Source organism: Patagioenas fasciata, chromosome 6, assembly GCF_037038585.1.
Source record: "Patagioenas fasciata isolate bPatFas1 chromosome 6, bPatFas1.hap1, whole genome shotgun sequence".
In the NCBI taxonomy this organism is placed as follows: Eukaryota; Metazoa; Chordata; class Aves; order Columbiformes; family Columbidae; genus Patagioenas; species Patagioenas fasciata.
Genome location: NC_092525.1, coordinates 23,816,766 through 23,838,512, shown reverse-complemented (window position 1 = coordinate 23,838,512; position 21,747 = coordinate 23,816,766). Strand labels below are relative to the sequence as shown.

At 46.3% G+C, this 21,747-nt stretch overlaps 1 protein-coding gene across 7 annotated transcripts in view; it reads right to left on the bottom strand.

The window, feature by feature from the left end:
- PACS2 (phosphofurin acidic cluster sorting protein 2) overlaps positions 1-21,747 on the bottom strand; it is a 75,542-nt gene that overhangs the window by 11,423 nt on the left and 42,372 nt on the right. For 2 of the 7 annotated variants that reach the window (XM_065842768.2, XM_071810269.1), the window contains exons 10-20: positions 21,301-21,391; positions 20,710-20,784; positions 19,823-19,944; positions 18,922-19,057; positions 18,099-18,203; positions 16,481-16,587; positions 15,612-15,766; positions 13,475-13,585; positions 11,366-11,474; positions 4,035-4,077; positions 373-415 (exon numbers count right to left, since the gene is read on the bottom strand). In XM_065842768.2, the coding sequence (XP_065698840.2) occupies positions 373-415; positions 4,035-4,077; positions 11,366-11,474; positions 13,475-13,585; positions 15,612-15,766; positions 16,481-16,587; positions 18,099-18,203; positions 18,922-19,057; positions 19,823-19,944; positions 20,710-20,784; positions 21,301-21,391 (1,097 nt within the window). Of the gene's footprint in view, positions 1-372; positions 416-4,034; positions 4,078-11,365; positions 11,475-13,474; positions 13,586-15,611; positions 15,767-16,480; positions 16,588-18,098; positions 18,204-18,921; positions 19,058-19,822; positions 19,945-20,709; positions 20,788-21,300; positions 21,392-21,747 lie in introns of all 7 variants that reach the window. The other 5 variants (XM_071810268.1, XM_065842766.2, XM_065842769.2 and 2 more) reach the window with 3 other exon arrangements.

Genomic DNA, 21,747 nt, shown 5'->3' with positions numbered 1-21,747 from the left:
CAATTGAGCTCAGTCTAGGGAGACAGGCATGAACTTCCCATTAATTGCCTCCCCAGTTTGGAGCAGGAACCTGGATAACCACAGCAGTGAATCCACCCCGCTGAGAATACACATACAAAAAATGGTGTTTGCACACAACTGGAGCTTCCCTGGATGAAGGTGAGGGAATTTTAGCTGGCCTGAAGCTCCTTGTTAAGTAAGAAGAAGAAAAGTATTCTCTTTGAGAGAGGCCTCGTGGAAATGGGAGCTAATAAAATCCAATTCCACCTTACAAAACTCTAAGGCATCAGCAAGGGACAAGTTCGTTCAGCCTGTGAAGTCAGGCTCCCACCACCTGTACGACACAGAAAGCACACACAAGATGCTTGTTACCTGACGTTGCGGAAGATTGTTCCACTATTCCAACCTTCACCACCTAGAGGGGGCAAAACAGAAGAGCTCGATGAAACAGGAGTCCCCTGAACTTTGGGAACCCCTAAACTAAGTTCATCCGTACAGCTCTCTCAGCACTGTCCCTGCAGTCAGAGTAGTATTAAAGTATGTTAAGAAGTGGAGTTTCTAAGAGCCAGGCAGGTTCCAATGGTGTATGAGCTCACAAAAGCCAGCACAGACCCTATGAAGCTGTTACAGATCTGCACAGCTCAGAAAAGCTCACCACCAGCCCCATACTATGGCAACTACCCTGTCCGTCTGTGGAAACAGGGCAGGGATAAAAAAGGAGCATAAATATCCCTTTAGTATTGCTTTGATACACCTGCTCATTACAGACGTACTGTGCTAACTGCACAAGTGCAGCATAGTTGGTGTTTGTTAGGAAACCACAAAAGCAACAAAGTAGAGTTTCTGACCAGAGTTTCCTGGTCTCCAAGCAAGGGAAGTGTCCAGCAAAGCCTCTGGGCACGGACACACCACCACATGGACAGGCCAGAATGATCCATATCATACTATAAAAAGGATACAAACACAATCCAATATGGCCAACCACCAGCTAGTACATTCAGGTTAATGAAAAAAGCCACTGACAGTAATTTGTGGAACAGAGCATACTACAAACACAAGCTCCAAAGAACACGCTATGCCTACAAAGATAAAATGACCCTTTGTGATATAAAAGCAGGGACCTTCTGTAGCAATAATCTGCTAGAGTGCACAGGGATCATTAGTCTCGACACTGCAGAGGAGAGACCCTTCTTAAGGTCCTTAAGAAACTTGCATCCAGGGCTAATGTCTACCCTATATAAATGTTGACAAATGGCAAAGAGCTGCAAAGGGATCTCAAGTCAGTAACACTTGCTTTAGGATGAGAAATTATGTCACATAGTCTGTTTGGTTTGAAAACAGATCATTAAGTTCAGACATGACCATGTCTAGACCACATCTCTAGGGAGCATTACTTCTGTGCTATGGGATCAACAAAAAAGACCTAATCGTTAGAAGCACAAAACTTTGCACAGTTCGGAGCGGGAGAGGTATATGCTCAACAGCAGATCTTAGAGTTGTCAGGTGCTGGTGGATTCCCTGCTAGCTCCAGTCTTGGAAAAGCCATCATGAGCTCAGCCATGTGTGCAGAAGCTTCCTGAGGGGACACTGGTTTGGGAGAGGGTGGCTGCAGCTCCGTTTGGCCAGTCTCTATCCAAAGCATAACAAATCAGGCTCTGGCATTCAGCAGCCATACATGCTTTATATGTTAAACACCAAGTGGATGTTTCACAGACCATAACTAGCCGTGAGCAAGAGGATGAGAGGCAGAGGAGCTTGGGGAAGAACAAGCACTACAGAAACCTGCCTACAGCCACCTTGATCTGCAAGCCAGACAGGACACCTCCTCTGGCCTTTTTGCCCCTTGCTGGTTGACTGGAGACGCTGAAGTTCAGATACATGGGAGGCAGACAAGGTTAAATACTTTCCCTTCTCTCCGCTCAGGGAGGCACTGAGACTGCTGCAGCCCCAACGAGGCCTCTGCGCAGGAACACTGCAGCAGCCAGACTCCTTTTCCTTCAGGAAGGAGATGCATCTTGTTAACAACCCTGGACCTGGCTGCCAGCACAAGGCAGGCACACCACCACACAGCCCTGCCACCCGACCAGCTCTTTGTGGGGTGAGGCTCCCACCACTTCAGAGCCTGGCTGAGCAGCACAGCACTGCCTCGCTACCGGCTGGGTCAAAGACTGCGCAACCCGGCTGCAGGACATCAGGTTTTGTACCCTTAAAGCAAATCAAGTCCAGTCAACATCAGGAATCGCAAACTCAAATGTTGCTGGCTCCCTCTCTTCCTTGGCCAACAGCTCCAAGCAGGCTGCAGCTGAGGGAAGGGGCTTTGGTGCTTGTGTTCAGCCTCAGAATTTACAAGACACCTGCAAATGGTCTTTCAGAGGTTCTTCAGATGTGTCTCATGGGGAACCACTGTGTCTGGAACACTTCAGAAGCAAGAATGAGCAGCACTGATTTGATCTTCACCACCAGCTGACATGAAGTCAGCCTGTTCTTTCAAGGCAAGTATTTTTGTGTTTTGGCAGCATTGAGTACTCAGAGCTGTTCACTCTTCCCACTTTCAGACAATCAAATCCAGACTAGAATTGCTAATGTCAGGGCAACAATCTTTTTAGAGCAACTGGACAAACACTCTGAGCCCCACTTGCTTGTACACAGCACTGAATTAAACCAGACCCAAAGAAAAGCTTTGCAGCGCACAACAGCTGCAATGACACAAGTCCAGGAGCTTCCAAGCCCTTCTGGGCTTTTCATACTATTGGGAAAGGTGAAACAGCTGCTTCATAACAGTTCTTCACCAGCAATTGCAGTTCATGGGAGGGACAAGATCACAGAAAAGCTCATCAGCAGGGAACAAATAGGGAAGATGTGTGTGTCTGCTTTTGCAGAGGACATCTTTCCTTCAACAAACAAAAGCAGATTGTCTTCTCAGGAACACTGCAGAGAGAGACTCTGACTTCGAAGAGACAGCAGAGTGAAAGCAGGGTCAGCCTGAGGGCAAGAGAGACTTAAGTTTTGAAACACCTTGGGATTTCAGATTAGCTCTGGCACACTGACAGGGGTATAAACGGGAACACACACCAGTCAGGTTAACACAGAAGGCAGAACGAGACAGCCAGCACATAAGAAAGAGAAGCTACAGGAGAGCAGGCAGAAACTGTGAAGAGGACATCCCGTAGCTGAAGAGCAGCCAGGGGATGATCTCCTTTTGGCCACAGGTCAACAACTTTATACCTAGAGCTTGATGAATTGAAGAGTGTGACCAAATAAGGGGAGGGAAACTAGAAAAGGTACACAGTGCACAAACCACACTGATAGAAGCACAAACACACCTCTGCCTAGATACTCTAGGCTTGGCCACCTGAGCTGGGAACATTTCAAGATAAGGACAGGAAGAAAATCCAGGGACTACTATCCAAATACATACTCACATAATAAAAAATGTATTAAATAACTACTGCCCCAGACTCAAAAGTGGTATAAAATGATCTCCCTAGTGGGATGTACTCTCCACTTCCCTGGAGTGGACGGGATATTAAGAGGACTGGAGACCATTCATGACAAGCACACAGAAGACTGACACTGGAATAGCAAATTTGGCCAAATCAATCACCTAGGGCAATGCTGGGCATAGCAACCCTGAGATCAGGTTTCTAGGAACACACCACCTTCCTTCGCATGTGGTCCAGCAACAATTCCTCACCAACTAGGTGCTTTGGTCCGCAGCAAAGACAGGTTGTGGATCAGAGTACTTCAGCATCAGACTTTCCTCTCTGTATGGAATGAACAAGGCAACAGCAAGGCGATGCTTCAGTGCTGGCAGGAATGCAGCACAGCACTGCCCGGAAAAAAAAATACACCCTGTAGTTTGTTGAGGCATCTTAGAGGTTTGCTTATGTACCAGGCAGTTGCATCCAACCATTAAATGCTCATGCTGACACCCTACCTTGGAGCACCCAATGCTCCTCTTCTACCCCAGAAACCACATAAGCTTGAGCTTACACTTGCGGACATATTCTAGCTGTAACTGCGATAACACTCACCCCAACAAAGGGAATGAACTTCTGCGAAGATTCTTCATCAGGGCTAAAGGCAAAGAGAAAAGAGTTGTTAGCAGCTTGCTTCTACACCGGACACAATACTCACTCTCTATGTTGCATTCAAGCATGCAGCAGGGACGGACAGTATGCAAGCGCCAGTCCAAGGTCTCCTCAAGGCCCCCTGCCAGCACGCTAAGAATCTGCAGGGGTGGGGAAGAGCACGCAGCTGCCGGCACATCTCTTGGGGGAAGGGGCTCTTCCTCCCTCCCTCACACTTGACAGAGAAACATGCTTTAATGGCATGGCAGTCATTACAGACACACGAACCTCCTACTACGAGGAAATGGATCTGTGCCACCACAACACAGAGAACTGTGCGTTACTTACTAGTACCTGAAGCGCTCTGCACACGTGGCCTCCGCGCGTCCCACCTTTGGAGTCATGTGCCATACCTTGCACATTCCAGCACCGCTAAAGCGGTTTGCCTGCCGCGGGGTTACAAGCCGTGACACGTGGTTATTTGTGGAGCACTAGCAAGTATGTACACACACACGGACACGCACACAGATACGTGTTCCCTGCACGGGGAGCTTGCAGTCCTTTGGACAGGCACACCGGAGAGGTGGTCACCAGAGCACAGCAGGTAGGATCAGGACACCAACTCGAGAATGGCAAACAGCTAAACCAAACCAAATGCACACCATGTCCCCAAAACAGTTGAAGACAACACTGTACACATTTTGAAAGCAGGAAGGCATCAGCCCCTCCTGCTCTGGCCCTGCCCGTGATTCAGAAGCCAGAGGCTGGACAAGGGCCAGGAACCAAGGCCTGAGGCAAACCCAGCAGGAATTAGGGAGAGACGCAACAAAGACAAGAGGCAGAAGAGCTGAGTGAGGAGGAAGGCAGGCTGGGAGGGCCTGCAGAGCCCCTGCTCCCTTCAATGGCGACAGAGATCAAGATGGACCCACAGCGCAAGGAGAGGACTGCAGGAACGTGACCACACGTTCGGAGGAATTACAGCTCAACAGTGGAAGTGACCGCACAGGCAAGACATACAAGGTTCCTCAGTGGCCAAGCACAAGAAACAGGCAGGAAGCAGACAAACACCAGGATTTCTCATGTTTCTCTTTTTGTGCATCCCTCAGAGCATTGCAACCTTCAGAGAAAAACCATCCAGCATTGCCTTCATCCAGAAACGTTGGGTGCAGCACAAATACTTCAGGAAAGCAGTTATTTCTGTGCCGTTTCCAGCACGGACGCACAAAGGTTGCCAGCCACTGTGATTAGCATGGGCTGGACAGGTTCCTCTAAGCCCTACGGAAAGAATGACACAGAACTGCAGCTACCACAACTCAGCCAGAGCTCCCTCTTGGTTCAAAGCAGAGCACACTTTTGCAAATAGCCACTCGTTTTGTCTCAGCTCTATTTATTAATCTCTAAGGAAAAGCCAAGGGCTTTGCTCCCTTCCTACCTCACAACTCCAGGCACTGCGCCTTCATTCTTTTCCCAAAGCAAACAGCAACGAGTCCCTGATTTCTGTGTTACAAGCCAGAGAGGTCACATCCAAACACAGCTGCAGGCCCCCAGCAAATACGTCTCCTATTAACAGGACATTTCCAGCTCCAGTTTTGCAAAGAGAAATGAGAAACCCACAGAGCTGTTGGGAGAAACATAGAACAGAGGCTCAGCTTTCTTCTCATTTCTTCAGCTCCATGGGCTGAGAACCAGGCAGAAGCAAGTCCTGCTGACCAAGTGAGGGAAGCACAATAGTCACCTTGTTGTCTTTCAGCTACTGGATGGCTTTGCTCCAAGCTCTCCAAAAACAAACCATGCCCAATTTCAGCAGGAAAGTCATTCTTATTCCCCTTGGGAGCTCAAATCCCCATGGAGAAGAGTTCACAGGCAGTTCTGAAATAAATCATTTGCTTCAGTCACCATTTATCACAGCTCACAATGATGCACAGACTGTTCCTGAAGCAATCCAGCATCCAGCTGGATGTCAGCTCGGCTAGTCCTGTCCTGTCACGTGTCCTCTTGGGAACCCTGGTCTTGCACATGTGCCTCTGAAAATGCAGCCTATCAGAACAGCTGCTCTTCACGTGGATGGAAGGAAAGATGAGATGATCATGCTTTTTCTCCACTTCCTCTTTCATGCTCTTTCCCAATTCTTGTCCTTTAGGATCCCAAAATATTAATCCAGAATGAATGCTTTCACCTTGGTTACAGTCTCTTCTATTCCTCCTACCAGAGCCCTGTAATGAAAATATCCCCATCCTGGAAAGGTAGCTGCCCCATATTACCTGGGCTGCACAGATTCCTAGGCTGCAGAGGTTTTACACCCATAGCAATGTCCAAGGTATTGGTTGTATCCATAGGATTTCTGAAGGCCCTGGTATTCTCAGCTATAATTTAAAGCCAGACCTGACCCTGGTTTGTGGTTTTTAAGAGTGTTACCGACACTTCACTCCCGTAATCCTGGGGGGAGGAGTGGAGGGGTGAGGGGAATCTGAGGGAAAACAAAAAACAGACCTATGTAAAAAGGCTAGAAAGAAAATCTTTACCTGGAATGGGGAGTTATCCAATTACTATTTTTGTTTGGGCAAAATCCATCTACCTGCAATCAGTCCTTCAAAGGTAAACTGACCAGAAATGGAGTTGCAGGTTCCCTCCCTTCTCCAATAAATTAATTTCAATTGAACAAAGACATACAGGCAGATTTACATGGTTTTAGACTCTTAGAAAGCAGAAGAAGCCACATCACCAGGAGTCACCCACCTGGCAAAGGGAAGGAATAATCTCATTTCTGGGGCAAAGTACAAACTAAGCTGCAAAGCACTCAGGTGTTTCAAGGCCAGTTTGAACAGGGCTTTGAGCAACCTGGTCTAGTGGCAGGTGTCCCTGTCCATGGCAGAGGGCTTTGAATTAGATGATCTTTAAGGTCTCTTCCAACCCAAACCATTCTGCGATTACAGTAAGAGGGACTGAATAAACTCTTAGAGCAGTTATGTCAGTTATTTTTATATCTTTTAGTAAGATTTCATTTAAAACTTAAGTAACCCAAACCAGATTCAAATGAAGCTAAACAGCTGTGATTTCCTAGCAGGAGGGTCTCAGATACTACTGTTATTCCAGGCAAGTCCCACAGAGAAATAACAGGAAAAAGGAGATTTTTGTCACTGAAGGACTAGCAGGCCTCTCAGCCATCTCAGGCCAGGTACTACCAACAGCTCTCCATGGTTCATCTTTGTTATGCAGCATCTGTCCTTCCCACTGGGCAACTGCAGCTATCTGCTGGCTAATGCTGTCCTTGTTCACTAAGTCTCCAGTGGTCAAAACAAACAAAGGGACAAAGCAACTCCAAGTCCCCAAGACACATCAGAAGAGTTGCCTCTCTGCTCTCCCCGAAACTCCCCTCTCCAGCACCCTCCATGGGCACACTCCACAGGACATTCAGCATTTCTCGAGCCTCAACTCCTCTCTGCTGCGCTGCTCTGCCACGCAAGGGGCACAAGTCAACACCTGTCACATTCCCAGCAGCTGCCCGAGGAGGTTCATGGAGTAACCAGCCAGACGACATGGGCACTGCTGAGCCAGAAGAGGCACCGGGTCCATCTTCACCAGCTGTATTTGTGTTCAGCATCCACTCCAGGCTGTGTTTTAGAAGCAGCACTCAGGGAAACGACCTGGACTCTGCTCAGACACTGCCCTCCAGAGCCTCAGAGACAGGCAGCAGGCAGAAAACAGCGCTGCCCCTGCTTCCTATTGCCCAGGAACCCTCCAACCCAAGGCACTCATGCTCCAGGGAGTAAGAGATGGGCAAGCGCTCTACAACACAAGAGTGAAGAGCCTTTGGTAAATGTGTAACAAGGCAGAAAATGACCCAGCCCTCACCCTGACACACAAGTGATGCTTTTATTTCCGACAGCCAAGTTGCTCCCCAGACTCATGCAAGGGCTACCCAGAAGCCACAAGGCAAGAGCTGTGCTGGACACTGAATTACAGTGGGTGACAGCAGCCCAGGTTCGCAGAACTGATCAGCAATCCAGCTACACTGGGAATGGGCATCTGCCAAGTCTCAGATCTCAAATACTGCAGGGCTTCATTCAAGAAAGCAACACCGTGATACCAATATCGATGATACACCCCTCCTGGCGAAAAGCCCACCACTGCCACCACGGTCTCAGCTCCCCAGGTGTTGCCTGGACTGCAGTGCTTTTTGACAATTCACTAACCACTAATTCTCCCAGTGCTCACAAAGTCAGTCACCCAGTGTAACGGGGAGGAGCTGAAATGTCAATTCATTTCCTTCCTGAATCCCCTCCTCATCGACAACCCCTTTGATTTCAGGTAAGGTCAGCAGATGCTCCAACATGGGACAAAGCTTTCGCACCATTGCAGCCCATCACAGGCAGTACATGCGCCAACCTTGCGGCATGACAAACAGAACGAGTGGACAGGAAGGAGAGCGGAGGTAAGTCAAAATAGGGATGGCTGGCAATGAAGTTATAAAGCAGCTCATCGCATACAGCTACATCCTAGAGACTGGCGTGGCTTTCCTTGGACCACTGGGGCTTGTTTAACAGAGCAAATGCGAAGGTGCTGGGAGACTTGTCTCACAATGAATTTGTAGGTAGCGCTGCTGTTTATACATGGACCGCTGCCTTGAAAGCTGGTCTTGGAGAACGCATTCACCTCTGGCCTTGAGGGAGAGGGAGCTGCAGTAACTTTGTGAACTGATGACAAAATAATGATGTCCAATAATCATACCATTTGAAGCAGGGAACCCTGCAGAGCAGTGGGGCCTTGGAGGCAGCTCATGAAGCACAACTCCACTGCTAGCATACATCTGTCTTTTCTTTCTTAAGCTCAGAAAAGTCTCATATGTTTGGGATAGCCTGCTGGTAGGAGGCTAGTCCTCAATTTTGTGCTTACAGGGAGAAGATTTGCTGGTCTGCACTTGGGCATTGCAGAGCTGAACCCCACCCTGAGCCACTGAGTGCCACCTACAGCACTCCAGGTCTAGCAGATGGGAACTGAAGAGCCTTTGCCCAGCTCTGATCCTTTTGGAGCTACACTATATCCTAAAATGGCTAGGAAGGGAAGACAAAAAAAAAAAAGTAAACACAACAATCTCCTCTGTATTTTACTGCTCAGAGCTACTCTCTCACCAACCACTTAATTCCCATTCAATCTACATCCTGGGAACCCATATGTGAGGTGCAAAGGCAGAGCCTCACTGTCAACAATGCGTTCTGCCAGCAGATGCCATCATTTCAAAGCAGCGAGCAGAATTTAACCTAAAGTACAAACTGTGCACCCCAGACCTGCAGGAACTGTTAAACAAGGCACAAAAGACCAGTTCATGGGGAAAGAGAGACAGGAGATGGGAGAGGAAACCTAAAAGGAATGGATACCTTAAGGTAAAATCAAAATGAAAGCTCTTTTTCCTTTTGAGAAAGCAACCAAAGAAAAAGATAAATACATTATCATACTTACAAAGTGATGCATTCATTTAGGTAGCAGTAATGGAAACACAATTTCTGTGTTGTTTTTCACAATACCCTCCCTAAGCTGCTGCCAACAACAGAGAGCTGCATTTCTAGAAAAAGCCACATGGGGACATAACTGCCCGTTATTCCACGGGAGAGCTTGTTCCTCTAACTTACTCTCCAGTTTGCTGATGGGGTGCTCAGCTGAAAGCAGAAGTTATGTTAAAGTGGACACAACAGATGTACTAAGAGTCTACAGGCTATGCCATGAGTCTGAATAAAACTCTCAGCAATCTCTCTTCCAAGTGACCTTCTGCAGGGTTTCAGTCTGATGGAAACCTGTCAACAGCTTGAGGTATGGCACTGCCAAGTCCAAAGGGTCTCCAATCCAAATGGATCAGACCAGCTTGGTAAGTGGTCACGCACACTGCCGGGGGGGCCAAGGGCATGTTGCTGAAGTACATTTAAGATGTTTTTCAACAAAACACCAAATTGATCTTTCTGGGCACATTAGAAACTCAACCTGACTAAATATGTGTTAATGACAAAAATGAACTGCAACAAAATGGAGAAGGCAGCAGAGGCCAGCACAGAACCCAGCAACTGAAGGGTGTGGAGAAAGGGCGAGGCAGCCGGGTTCACGCTGCACTAGGGGAGTCTGAACTCCAAAAACAAAATAAAAGATTGAAGCTAAGAGCTTTGTGTACCCTGTTGCTCTCCAAACTTCACCTTGATCAGGTTAACATTACAGGAGTTCATAAACACATGAAGAGAGTGCACTCTTTTTAGCAGACTAGTCAGTCTGGAAATACTTTCCCTAGGAGAGCACGAAGAATGGGTTAAATTCTACTGAATCATTTCTGCAAAATAATGTAGAGCAGGCACCAGAATGAAAAAAACAACATACAATGAGCATTTCCAAAAAGAGCAAAAAAAGGTCTTTTACAATCAAAATGATTCAGTGATCCTATGAAAAAAGTGACTCTACCTACACCTTTAATCTATCTCAGTTCTTACACAAAGGGGGCACCAATAAGGGATGTTAATGGACCAAAAATGAAAGATCAGATGTAACATGAGATGGGTAGTAATTAACAACTAACATCATCCGTGCCTCATAGGGGATTGCTAGTCACACAAGCTGAGTGTTTGTCCTGCTCTCAGAAATTACTGGGGTGTGAGCTGGAGTCTCCTGAAGTCTATTATTCTCCTCTGTGCTTCAGAAACAACAGATCTCTACCATTTAGTGACAGTTACTCTTCTTCCTGGACCACAGCCACATGAGGCTGTACCTCCTTCTGAATCTTGTTTTCAGATCTCAGTTCTCCCTCCTACAGGCTGCTCATCCCTTAAGAGAAGCTGAAATAAAACCTGGTGAATGTCAGACCTCCCCAGTATGAGTCCTGGGGAGTCCTGCAACTGCCAATCAACAAGGATTTTGTCTCCTGTGAAAAGCTCTGCTATTTACCCTCCAAAAGAAAAGGGCTTCAGTTCTCTCAATACCCATGTAAAAGAAGTCAGGTGTCATGGATGTTACCCTGGGGGAAAATGCTGCAGACCTAAGGTCTCTATGGTAAGAGATCTCCATAACCTAAGCAGATACAAGCTGTCCATCCCCGATCCTGCACAGTTGCCACTTGCCCAAGCTTTTCAGACCCTCAAAGAAATCACTGCACTTAAAGGAAGCATACTTCTGCATATTCAGCACACACATCACTGGGTGCAAGCTACCATAAGGCTCTCAAGGTGTTCATAAGTTGAGTGATTTTAAGACTGACGAGAAAAGCACTTCGCTTTCAACCTGATGCTCACTCGGAAAAGTCAGCGTTACATCAGTGACATTACCTTTTCTGCTTGTATGTCAGCATCGCTTCAGCAATGGGCAACTGGTGTGCACAGTTTGCCCCTGCTATATATTGCGTTATCCGGGACACAACATCAGGTGTCTCTGAAACTGCAATAGAAGAGAGAAAATAATTTAAGTGATGCCTCAGACCATCACCAGCACTGTCCCCCATTTGCTTAGCCAAGCAGCTGGTGGTTCCCAGCCAGCTGCTTTTGAACTGCATGTGCCAAAGGCAGCTCTGCAGCCCACCCCAGAGCACGGTAAAGCTGCCTGACCAAAACCAAACACCCTACAGGAGCACCGAGGTGAACACGTTTGGAAGGCACACTAGATAGACATCTGTACACAGCATGACTGACTGAAGTGTTCTGGTTCTTTTCTATTTGTTAAAATGCTTTTCTTGGAAAATGTGCACCTACCCAGAGTCAACTTGAGGCTTTTTTGCACCTTTCCTGTAGGTATCTGCAGAAGCAAGAGCCCAGACAGCTTTCCCAGGGCCTTGGCCAGCTGCTCTACTCACACCAGTATTTGAGTTACCTGATCCCTTAGTGAACTCACGGCCTTGCTGAGTTAACTGGAAAGCCCGACAGCCACACAAGGGTTGGATAAGCACAAAGATCACACTTGTAGCAGCAAGAACGCTTCGGATTTGTGAGATTGTGTTTGATTCAAGTTGACAAGACAACATGTCCTAAATGCCTTCCATATTTCTTGGGTTTCAAGCAAGGAGCCTCAACTGTGAGACCAAGGGAATCCATACCTTAATGGGCGTTTTAACCCAGATTCTTTGTATTTGAACAGCGAACTGTGAAAAACTACGATTCTTTGCCAGATCTTATGCCTTCACAGGAGAATTTACACAGTCTGGACTGCACAAAAACAGGCTGCATTTTCCTCATAGCATGCAGACAAATAAATAAGAGCTACAGCATACAACCAACTAAAGAACAGACAAGGGTCTCAAGCTGGATTTCTATAGCTAATGAAGTATTCCTAACACAGATGAAAAAAATCAAGTCCGTTTTGACATTTGTCTACATTTTCAAGTGCAGCAAGGAATTAAAAGAAATCAGTTCCAGACATCTGTTCTTCCACAAGCTTACAGTCAAGGAAAAGTGTAAGGAGATCTGGAGTCCAGCCTCCTGCTCCAACCAGGACGAACTTCACCTTCAAACAGGCTGCCCAGGGTCTTGCCCATCCCAGTTCCCATCGGCTGGAAAAGGCTCTGAACAGTCACCTGTGAAGAAGCCTCTCTCTTCTCCTCTCATGGCTAGAGGACTTCCAGGAGCATCCTGGCAGCCTCAGGCACTCCGCAATTCCAACACTAAAACCACAACCTCCCCAGCCTCACGGTGCTCAAAAAACTCCAAAGCTTTTTCCTTCTAGTGAAATTTTTCTACGAGATATGCTGCCATGAGAGCATCACTCCTCAGTCAAGTCTCAAGCCTTCATATAGTCCTTAACGTCAGACGCAAATCCTCCTCTTTCCTGTTTCTTTCCATTCTTGAAGGAATGGATGAAAAAAACTGTAATCGTTAATTTTTTAAGCAAATCAGTACTTTAACACACAGTAAGGCTTTATCCTGGCCCAGAACAGACTCTGATCAGAAGAGGAACTTGTTGATCTGACCTAGGTCAGCTCCTGCTTTATAACACTGGTGAAGAACAAAATTATTTTTTAATGAAAAAGATCCTGCCAGCAGATTTCAGAAATGTCAAGGTCATTCTCATGCATAACTAAGAGAAGTTAATCCTCCCACAGCTTCCAGTTTTCCAAATCTTTTAGGCTGGACAGTTTTCTGAAGGGCCAAACAAAGCAATGTACTGAACTTGGTAGCGAGACCTCCACATCAAAGAACAAAGCTGAGAGCCAGGTAAAACCGCGTGACTCAGAGGTTGCACATGCCTCTGGGAGCCAACAACTGTTTGCAAACCACCATGTGGAGGACATACAAAGGTCAGCATCTGAAAAGGGAACGTGCTGGAGCGAGGAGAAAAGAGGAACATAAACATTTCTCTGCTTCCTCTTGTATTTGCTTGACCTTTGCTAAAATTGCTCATTCAAGCCTTTTATCCCATACAGGCCAGACACAGACACGTTGTCTTACCAGTGGTCTGTGCTTCAAGTTTGTTGAACAGATCTCTCCAGGCTAGATCTTGGAAGAAGTTGTTGTATCTATAGTCTACAGACCCCAGATACTTGGCCACTGGATGAGAGCCTAAGAAAGAAAGGAACACATGACAGTTGTTCTTCCCAGCACTGAACGCAAGTATGTTTTTATCTCTAAGGAATCAAATTCCAAAATCAAAACTATACTAGACACCCCAGAAATAAATTTCTTCAATTATAACCAAGTAATTTAGTCCAGCTTATCTCTACGAGAGCATGCAAATAGACTTCCTAGAAGGGAGGCTGCTTCAATACCATTAGTATCTTTCAGTGACACCTCTCTCTTCCGCTCTGCACCAAATTAAATTCTAAAAGGCCAAAGAAATCAGGACTGGGAAACTGCTGAGGAAATAAATGATTTGAAAGACACGGAGGCCCCAGGGTTCTCCATCTCAGTCTCAGCTTTGCAAGCAGCTTTCCCAGCAGCTCTCCCTGCCTGCAGGTCACCCCTGCCCTTTCCTCCAAACACCATTTGTTCTGTGATACTGAGAAGAGGCAATTGTCCCCATCCAGGAAAAAACGCCCAGGGAGGCTTGTTTAATTGATGGAGAAGGGCTATAAGTTCAATTGATAGGCTGTAATTAAAGACAGAAGGCAGAGTCCAAGGATTACAGGGCATATGCATCAGGTCCCTGCTTGTGCTAGTTAAGCCTGATGGCTCCTCTATGGGCATGGAAAGACCTCCTTTCAGAATGTTTGTGTGTTCAGCCTCCAGCCTTGGATGGAGATCTGACTTCGTACTTTTATTGAGCAGGAGAGAGATGGCATTTCTGTCCCCTGGCCTCAGAAGAAGAGTTTTCTGTCCTACAGTCTTTATTTGAAAATATTCTCTCTTTTAAAGTGAAATACAAGATTCAGCATGTTTTTAGGTTGTTTTTTAATCTTATAACTTACTTTGACAATTAAAAACACACCACAGAACAAAGCACTTTGATAATGGAACTGCTTCAGAACTGTGAGAACCAAAGTCCTCAGTCACAGACTCTCATTCAGAGCACATTTAAGCTTGCATAATTTTTTTGTTTGTTGTTTTTTGTTTTACTCCCGAAAGGGCTCCCTCTCCTCTTCCTGACAGCCACTTTGGAAACTAAACACCTTCCTGACAGAAGGAACCACCTCTCTTCCTCTACCTTTTTAATTTGACTTCTACAAATCCCCCCACTGTTCATGGTGCCAGGATGCAGCTTTTGACTTCCACAGCAACTGCCATCAGCTGGTCCCAAACCTAGAAGACTGGAATACACTGAGAAAAATTACTTTTCAAGTTTTCTGTTGCCTACATCACCTAAGAGCCCTGTTCCCACAAGTCTCAGACTAGACAAGCTTCTGGCACCACCACTGGCATTGCCTAGATGCTCCTGCCCACAAGAACCAGTGATCACTTGGCTTCCCAGGCCTCATCGCTGTGACATTCCTCACATTTCTGACTACAAGATGACCTCTGATGTTATTATCAGTCCACTCAACTTCCCCAGCACAGTGATCCAAGCTGGGTACCTTCCCAGCCAGGTAGGTTTGTTGAGCTGCTGGAAGGGCAGAGATAAAGTGCTGGAAAACTGAGTGAAAAACCCAAGGAGAATAGCATGTAAAGGAAAAGTCAAAAGATACATGTGATTTAAATGAAGTCTCAGCAGTTTCAGAGCCTTTAAATTTTCACACACACCCTCATCCCCATTAATATTTTCTATGTTGGCCTCAGGGAGGTCAGAACAGTTATCAGTTTGGGAAACATGGTGCCCAATGAATTTAATATTTCAGCCAAGGAAAGGGCTTGCAGAACATTATTCTATGCATTCATTGTACCATGATAAAAAGATACATAAGAGTCTCTCTGTATGTGGATGAAGTACTCAACCCCTTGCTTCAAACAAAATGTTTACCAGCAGACTTTGCCATCAAGCACCTAAAGATGAAGTTCACTCACATGAGAGCAGCACCACAAGCATGACACAATGACATGTGCCTCATTTCACAGCCATATATCTAGGCAAAGCTTCCAGGAGGGCTTCTCCCAAGGGAACACATCACATTTAACCTGTTCATCTTTCTGTGAAGAAAAATTGCTCCTTATTTACCTAGAGGGATGATCAAAAATCTCATGTAGCCAAGCCAGTCTGGGGTTTTGTGAGACAGCTGCTCTACAAAGAGCCTCAATACAGCACTGAGGTAATTCTGGGCTCCGGCCACAGCAATTTTAATTGGATTTGGAGGCTGTGAATTGCAGTTACAGCTAGACAGAAAAAGATGAAACATATTCACAATTGTGCTTCCAACCAGTTATTGCAGAACAAGTAAAAAACCCAGTGTTTAATAACAGCCACAGCACAAGAGAGCTCATTCAATACACAAGACAATACCACAATGATTACCAGTCGCTTAAAACATTATTAATAAAAATGTTAACATTGTTCAGTAACTTTCTTAATTGGTCTCCTTGCTCCTCCTTTCACACATTTTGATTATCTAAAGGGCTAGATTCAGCTATCTAGGTTAGGATGTACCTATTGCAACTAACTGCTGTGTCAGAGAACATACTCAAGGTATCCGCAGCCTGCAGTAGGTATCTAGGGAATGCCTTGAGGAACTAATCTAGGAATTATGTGGGAGTTGGGGAGCATGAACTATTGAAAAAACCTACCTATTAGATTTGCATGTTTTACTGGTTATTAGATCTGACCTACGAGGCAGCCTCCAAAGCACAAGTTTTTAAAACCACCAGTGTTGACTGAAGGAGACTTGTATCCTCACACACGCAGCAGAACAGCAATAACTTTGCAGGGCTGGCGAGTGCTGAAGAGCCACACAACTCTGACTTCAGGAGAGCAGACTGGGGAGAATCATTGGAAGGGAAAAGCATTTCTCAGCTACTGGATGGAAAACTCCCTGGACACTGCAGCACAGGAGCTGAGACTCAACAAGCAACACAAGCATGATGAGAACTTACTATCTCTGTATCCTGGAGACAATAGTGCTGAAAGCTGCCTGAATATCAGCTGAGGAGCATGTGCAGACCACTGGCAAGGTATGCTTTTGTAAGACATCTGATAGGTACTGAGGAGAGGAGAGAACAGAACATTTTATAGTCCTTTTTTTGGTACAGTTTGTTAAAGAAGAAAATCTGCCTCCCCCAGCCTCCTACATATTCTCACATCCAAGCGTGGGCATTCTCCCCATGCCCAATTTTTAGGAGATACAGCTATTCCCCAAATACCTCATCCTTGTGTATCACCCAAAGGAGAGCTCTTCCTCTAGGAAAATGGAAACATTGCACCTTCTTGGCAAACACCAACACTATATCCAAAGAGTGGCAACAACAGCTCTAGAACAGCGGGGGCTTTATGGCCATAGAGAGCAGGGCAGCAGCAGCAGGCCACTGGGTAAGAGCAGATGCTGTCTACTCATCTGCTTCTGGAACTGCAGTTACATCTTGTATTTCAAAAGGACTTCGACAAATGCAACATTCCACCCACCCTCAAGCACTAAAAAGGGAAGGGTGCTACCAGCACACACATTCCTCATGAGGGACTTTTTCCTCTCCAGGCAGCTAATGGGAAACAAGTGAACACACATCTTGGGTATGCATAGACATAATATTTGTGAGACTCAGCAATTATCTCACACTTTCAGGTTTTGCACCGCTACTCTATACACCCCAGCCAACGACCTTCATGTCCTCCAATACCGCAGGCACAAGGTGCTAAAATTACTGGAAGACAACCTACAATGCTTTCGTTCCATCTCTAGAAGGCACTTCTTTGTCTTCCAAGTATAGAGAAACAGGAACCACTAGCTCAGTTGGTATTTTTCCTCTCTCAGACAATGAGACCCTGGTTCTTCCAGAAGCAGAAAGCCAAACCACACAACATAACTTCACAAGCCTGGCATAAGTTCTACTGGTGACAACCACCCAGCATGTTTACTGGTTATCTTACATATGTATTTTATTGCTTTCTCAGACTACGGTTCTGAAAGGAACAACATTTGTTCCAAACTCATAACAAACTCCCCCATGTTGCCAGCATAAGCAGGCACTGCTCAGGGTTCTCCTTAACACAACCATCACTCAACTCCAAAAAGATAAGGTGACATACCTGTGGACAGGAATCACAAGTGTGCGTGCAAGGCAACAGAGCTGACCTGAAATATTTTCTCCTTTGTTGACCACCTGTGCCTAGAAATCTGAGTCTAAACCACAGGTCAGTCCTCCCTGCTTCCTTTGCCCCAGTCTACCACAGCTGAGAGGCAGGCTCTTGAGTGCAAGTGTCTAGCCATTCCCAGAGTGCTGCTAACCAAATGGAATGGCATTTCCTAGAAGAGAAAAAAACCTCTGCAGAAAGACTCAGGTGGCAAAGACTGACAAGATCCACAGCATTGCCTGGTCAAATGAAATCCAATCTGTAGGCACTGAACACTCGGTATGCTGCCAGCCCCCACGCACCACCACTGCTCTTCCAACCAAGCAGCAGAACCTACTTGGTTAGCGGTAGAGCTCAAGGCCTGTCCATTCCTGAGGAGGAACAGTGAAGGAGAACTGTGCTTCAGGTAACGTCTCCTGCCTTTACCTGGCCTTGCCAGTCAGAAGTATTGACAAGAATAATGTTTTCTGGCAGCTGATCATCGGAAACCAGGATGTGATTTAGTTGGTCATACACTGTTTTCCTGGGAATCTGGAAATAAAGACACAGACAACATTCGGAGATGTCAGCTCTAATCATTAAGCCATCATCTCCCGCTCTTGCAGTTCATGACAGGTGGTTGTGCATGGCTGGTCAGTGCTCAGTCACCCTGTCACCAAAGGCACATATGCAGCCCTGCCAGCCGCTGGGACTGACACCCATCGACTTCTCCAATACCGCACTATTCCGCAGGCTCCTCCATTTGCCAGCTTGGTTTTGTTGGCCATTACTCCTTCTGCCATGCACTTTTACTTATATCACTTCATATCAGCTAACAGTAGCCCAAGGAATTTTGGATTCATAAAAGCCAGGAACAGTCTCCAAGGAGGGAATTAAGTGAGCCCTGCAGCTAACAAAAGCATGGCATACATGCTCTGCACGTCAGCCTGCTTTTGCAATCCCTAGCAATTTGCCTTATTTCAAAGGAGTAATTTCCTCAACACACCCGTGTTCATTTCTAATAATGACAATCTGTTCCAGTGTTTTCAGTTTATGGCAGGCTGACAAAGCAACAAGCTGGCAAAACCCAGCAGACTGGATGGAAGATAAACTATCAGCCAAGACATAAATTCCCTCCTTCCTGAAGCTGCAGGGCCCAGTTTCCTTCCAGCAGGGACAACAATTGGACCACAAGGAAAGGGACCACAGGAGGCAGTTGGAGAAGAGGAAAAACTACAAGTGGCTGCAGAGACAGGAATCTTTTTCACACCTGTAAGTGGTGCCGGGTGTCTGGAGAGCGTTCATTGTCCAGACTGTTTGCTCTCTCGTTCTGTGGCCTCACTGGCTGCCTCTCCTTCAGAGATGTGCTCCTTCCCCGACGTCCCGTCTGCTTCCCTTCAGACCTGCTGGAGAGATGTGCTTGCATTCCAGAGATGGCTCATATCTGAGCAACATACACCTCCCAAATCCCAGATCACCCAGCCTGACAACAATGTGAGTGGAGGCATTGGGGAATTGTGTACATAGATCTGAGCTAGAGACCTGCTAATTCTGCTTTTGATAGTGTAAGGCACACGGTTCAGCTACAGGACGTGTTCCCAGGAGTCCCAGGCAGATTTCCACAGCCCATGCTAAGACCCACAACATCACCCTGCTACTGCTACACCAGCATAATAGGATCCAGCCATGCAAACCGCAGTCACACACGCAAAAGCAGCACAGAAACAGCTCTTTGAAAGAACATCTATTTGCTTGCAAATGAACGGAGAACTATATGGTGAGGTTGCTGAAGCCCACATTCACTACGCTATTTGGGAGGGTTTAACAGGACATAGGTTAGACTTGACAACCACCTTTAAGGCCAAAATCTGCATCAGACTTTGATTTTGCAGCAGTATCTTCAAGCAAGCATCTCCAGGGTTTTATAAAAACTTCCTTGCACATGGAATGGTTACAACACGGGAGACACAAGAAATCTTAGAGCAGTGCTGCCCTTCAGGATTCTGAGCATTCATTTATCAAGTACTCAAGATCCATCACTTCAGTGCCTGAACACAAGGAGGGTCTCCTTGCAGTCTGTGGCTTAAGGCCACCCTGAACAAATGCTAGCAAGCTGTCTGTGACTTCCCGAGCAGCCTTGCAACAGGTGCAGCGCTGCGTCACCACTCTACCTGGTGGACGGGATAATGAGGGACTCTGTCTTCGTGATCTTCCCACTGGGTGGGAGCTTCTCGACAAACACATCTGGCGTGGGAAGTTCAGCTTCCTGGGCCTCGGCTTGCTGGTTAGACTCCTGCAAAAACACAGGGAACAGAGTCATCAGGAACAAATCCTCCCTTCTGTCTCACCACAAGGGCTTGCAGGAGGGACCAGGTTCAGCTCTGTCTGGAGCACACTCTTCCAGACATGCCGCTCACTGCCTTAAAGGAGAAACCATAAGGGCTCTCAGGAGCTACCAGTTCCCAGCTCTGCCTCCCAAGCAAGTTGGGGGTAGGAAAGGTGCTCAGGTAGACCACTGGGAATAGGCATCTCCCCAGCTCAAAGCCAGGGACATGCCTCCTCATGCAACATAGATTAATTCAGCTCACCCAAATGAACTAAGCAGAGGGAGAAAGACATGGGAAAAATGTTACAAACTGCATGTCCCTGGTAGAGCAACTTGAGCTTTGGGATTTTTTACCCCAGGACCAGCTTGATTTCTGTCAATTCAGCTTGAAGAAATACTCCCTATAAAATGGAACAGCCCTGAAAAACACTTTTCAGGACGATACACATGCTCAGTAGTGCACTTTGGGCCAGCCTTCCTCAAAACAAGAGAAATGCTATTTAAACAGGTCTCGTAAAGCATTTCAGTTTCAAAACATTAAAAGACAAGAACCTCCAACAACTAAGGTCAGAAGGAGAACTCAGCATTATTTTCATCACTGCAGCTAATGTTACCTACGGAAGTTATGTTGCTTGTGCAATTGTATGAATGGACAGACATGCCACAGACTGCAGTCCACAGCTGACACCCAAAGTGACAGGAGGAACAACAACAAGTGCATTTTCAACTTACATAACAGACAGTGTCAGAAATACTGTCCCCTGCATGCTTGGTTCCAAGACTTTTTGTCTTTTCAGGCACTTCTACCTGCTTGAGAGGAGAAAAATCATTAGGAGATATGGCACCAGCATGGTTTTCAGCCACACTCTCTGAATCGGGTATTTCAAAAGACGCACTTCTCTACTTATACATTGCACAGCCCTAGAGAATGACCAGGAGTGTTTCTTGGTCACACCAGGACTGAACACAGTGTGGGCTGTGGCAAAGCAGTAGCTGATGCACAACCAACAGCAGAGGCAAGGAAGTGCCGTGGAATAGGACTGATAATTCTATGTGCCTGATTTGCTATTCATACCCTTAGCAAGTATTCAGTACATAACAGGAAGATGTCCCCTTGAGTTAATACTTGCTTTAAAATAAAAAAAAAAAAAACACACCACCCCCCAAAACAACAACATGTCATCTTAGCAAAATATTCATATCTCTGCATCAAAGTCTTTGGAGGAGATCAGAGAAGGTGCTTTAATTTACACATGCAAACAGAGACAGTGCAGGTCTGCTATATTACCTGCAGATAGACAAGCCTCTAGAAACATGACTTACAGGACTTGATGGCTCCCTCTGGCTCCTGATACTGTGGATGCTACCAATTTCTGTCTGAGAGCTGGAGTGTGACAGTCCTTCAAAATAAGGTCTGAATAAGGAAAGCAACACCAGTTGCATATTATTAAAAACACCAACAGAGAAAGCCCACCACATTCACAGCAAAGCAACATGACTGTTCTCAGGGTGTCTTACTGCTCCCCAATGGTTCCAGTAAAATTTATAGGCTACTTTTGAAAGCATGGGGGAGGTGTCCAGGACAGCAAGAAAAGCCAGAAAGTCCAGGGACCCCTGTCTAGCCCTGACATTAACCAATCAACATCCATCTAATGGATCCAACAGCTCACCCATCACACAACAGACCATATTATGAAGCTCTTACTCAGAATGCCTGCACGTTCTGACACTATACACTAAACAGCAACTTTGTTTTCCATAAAATCCAGG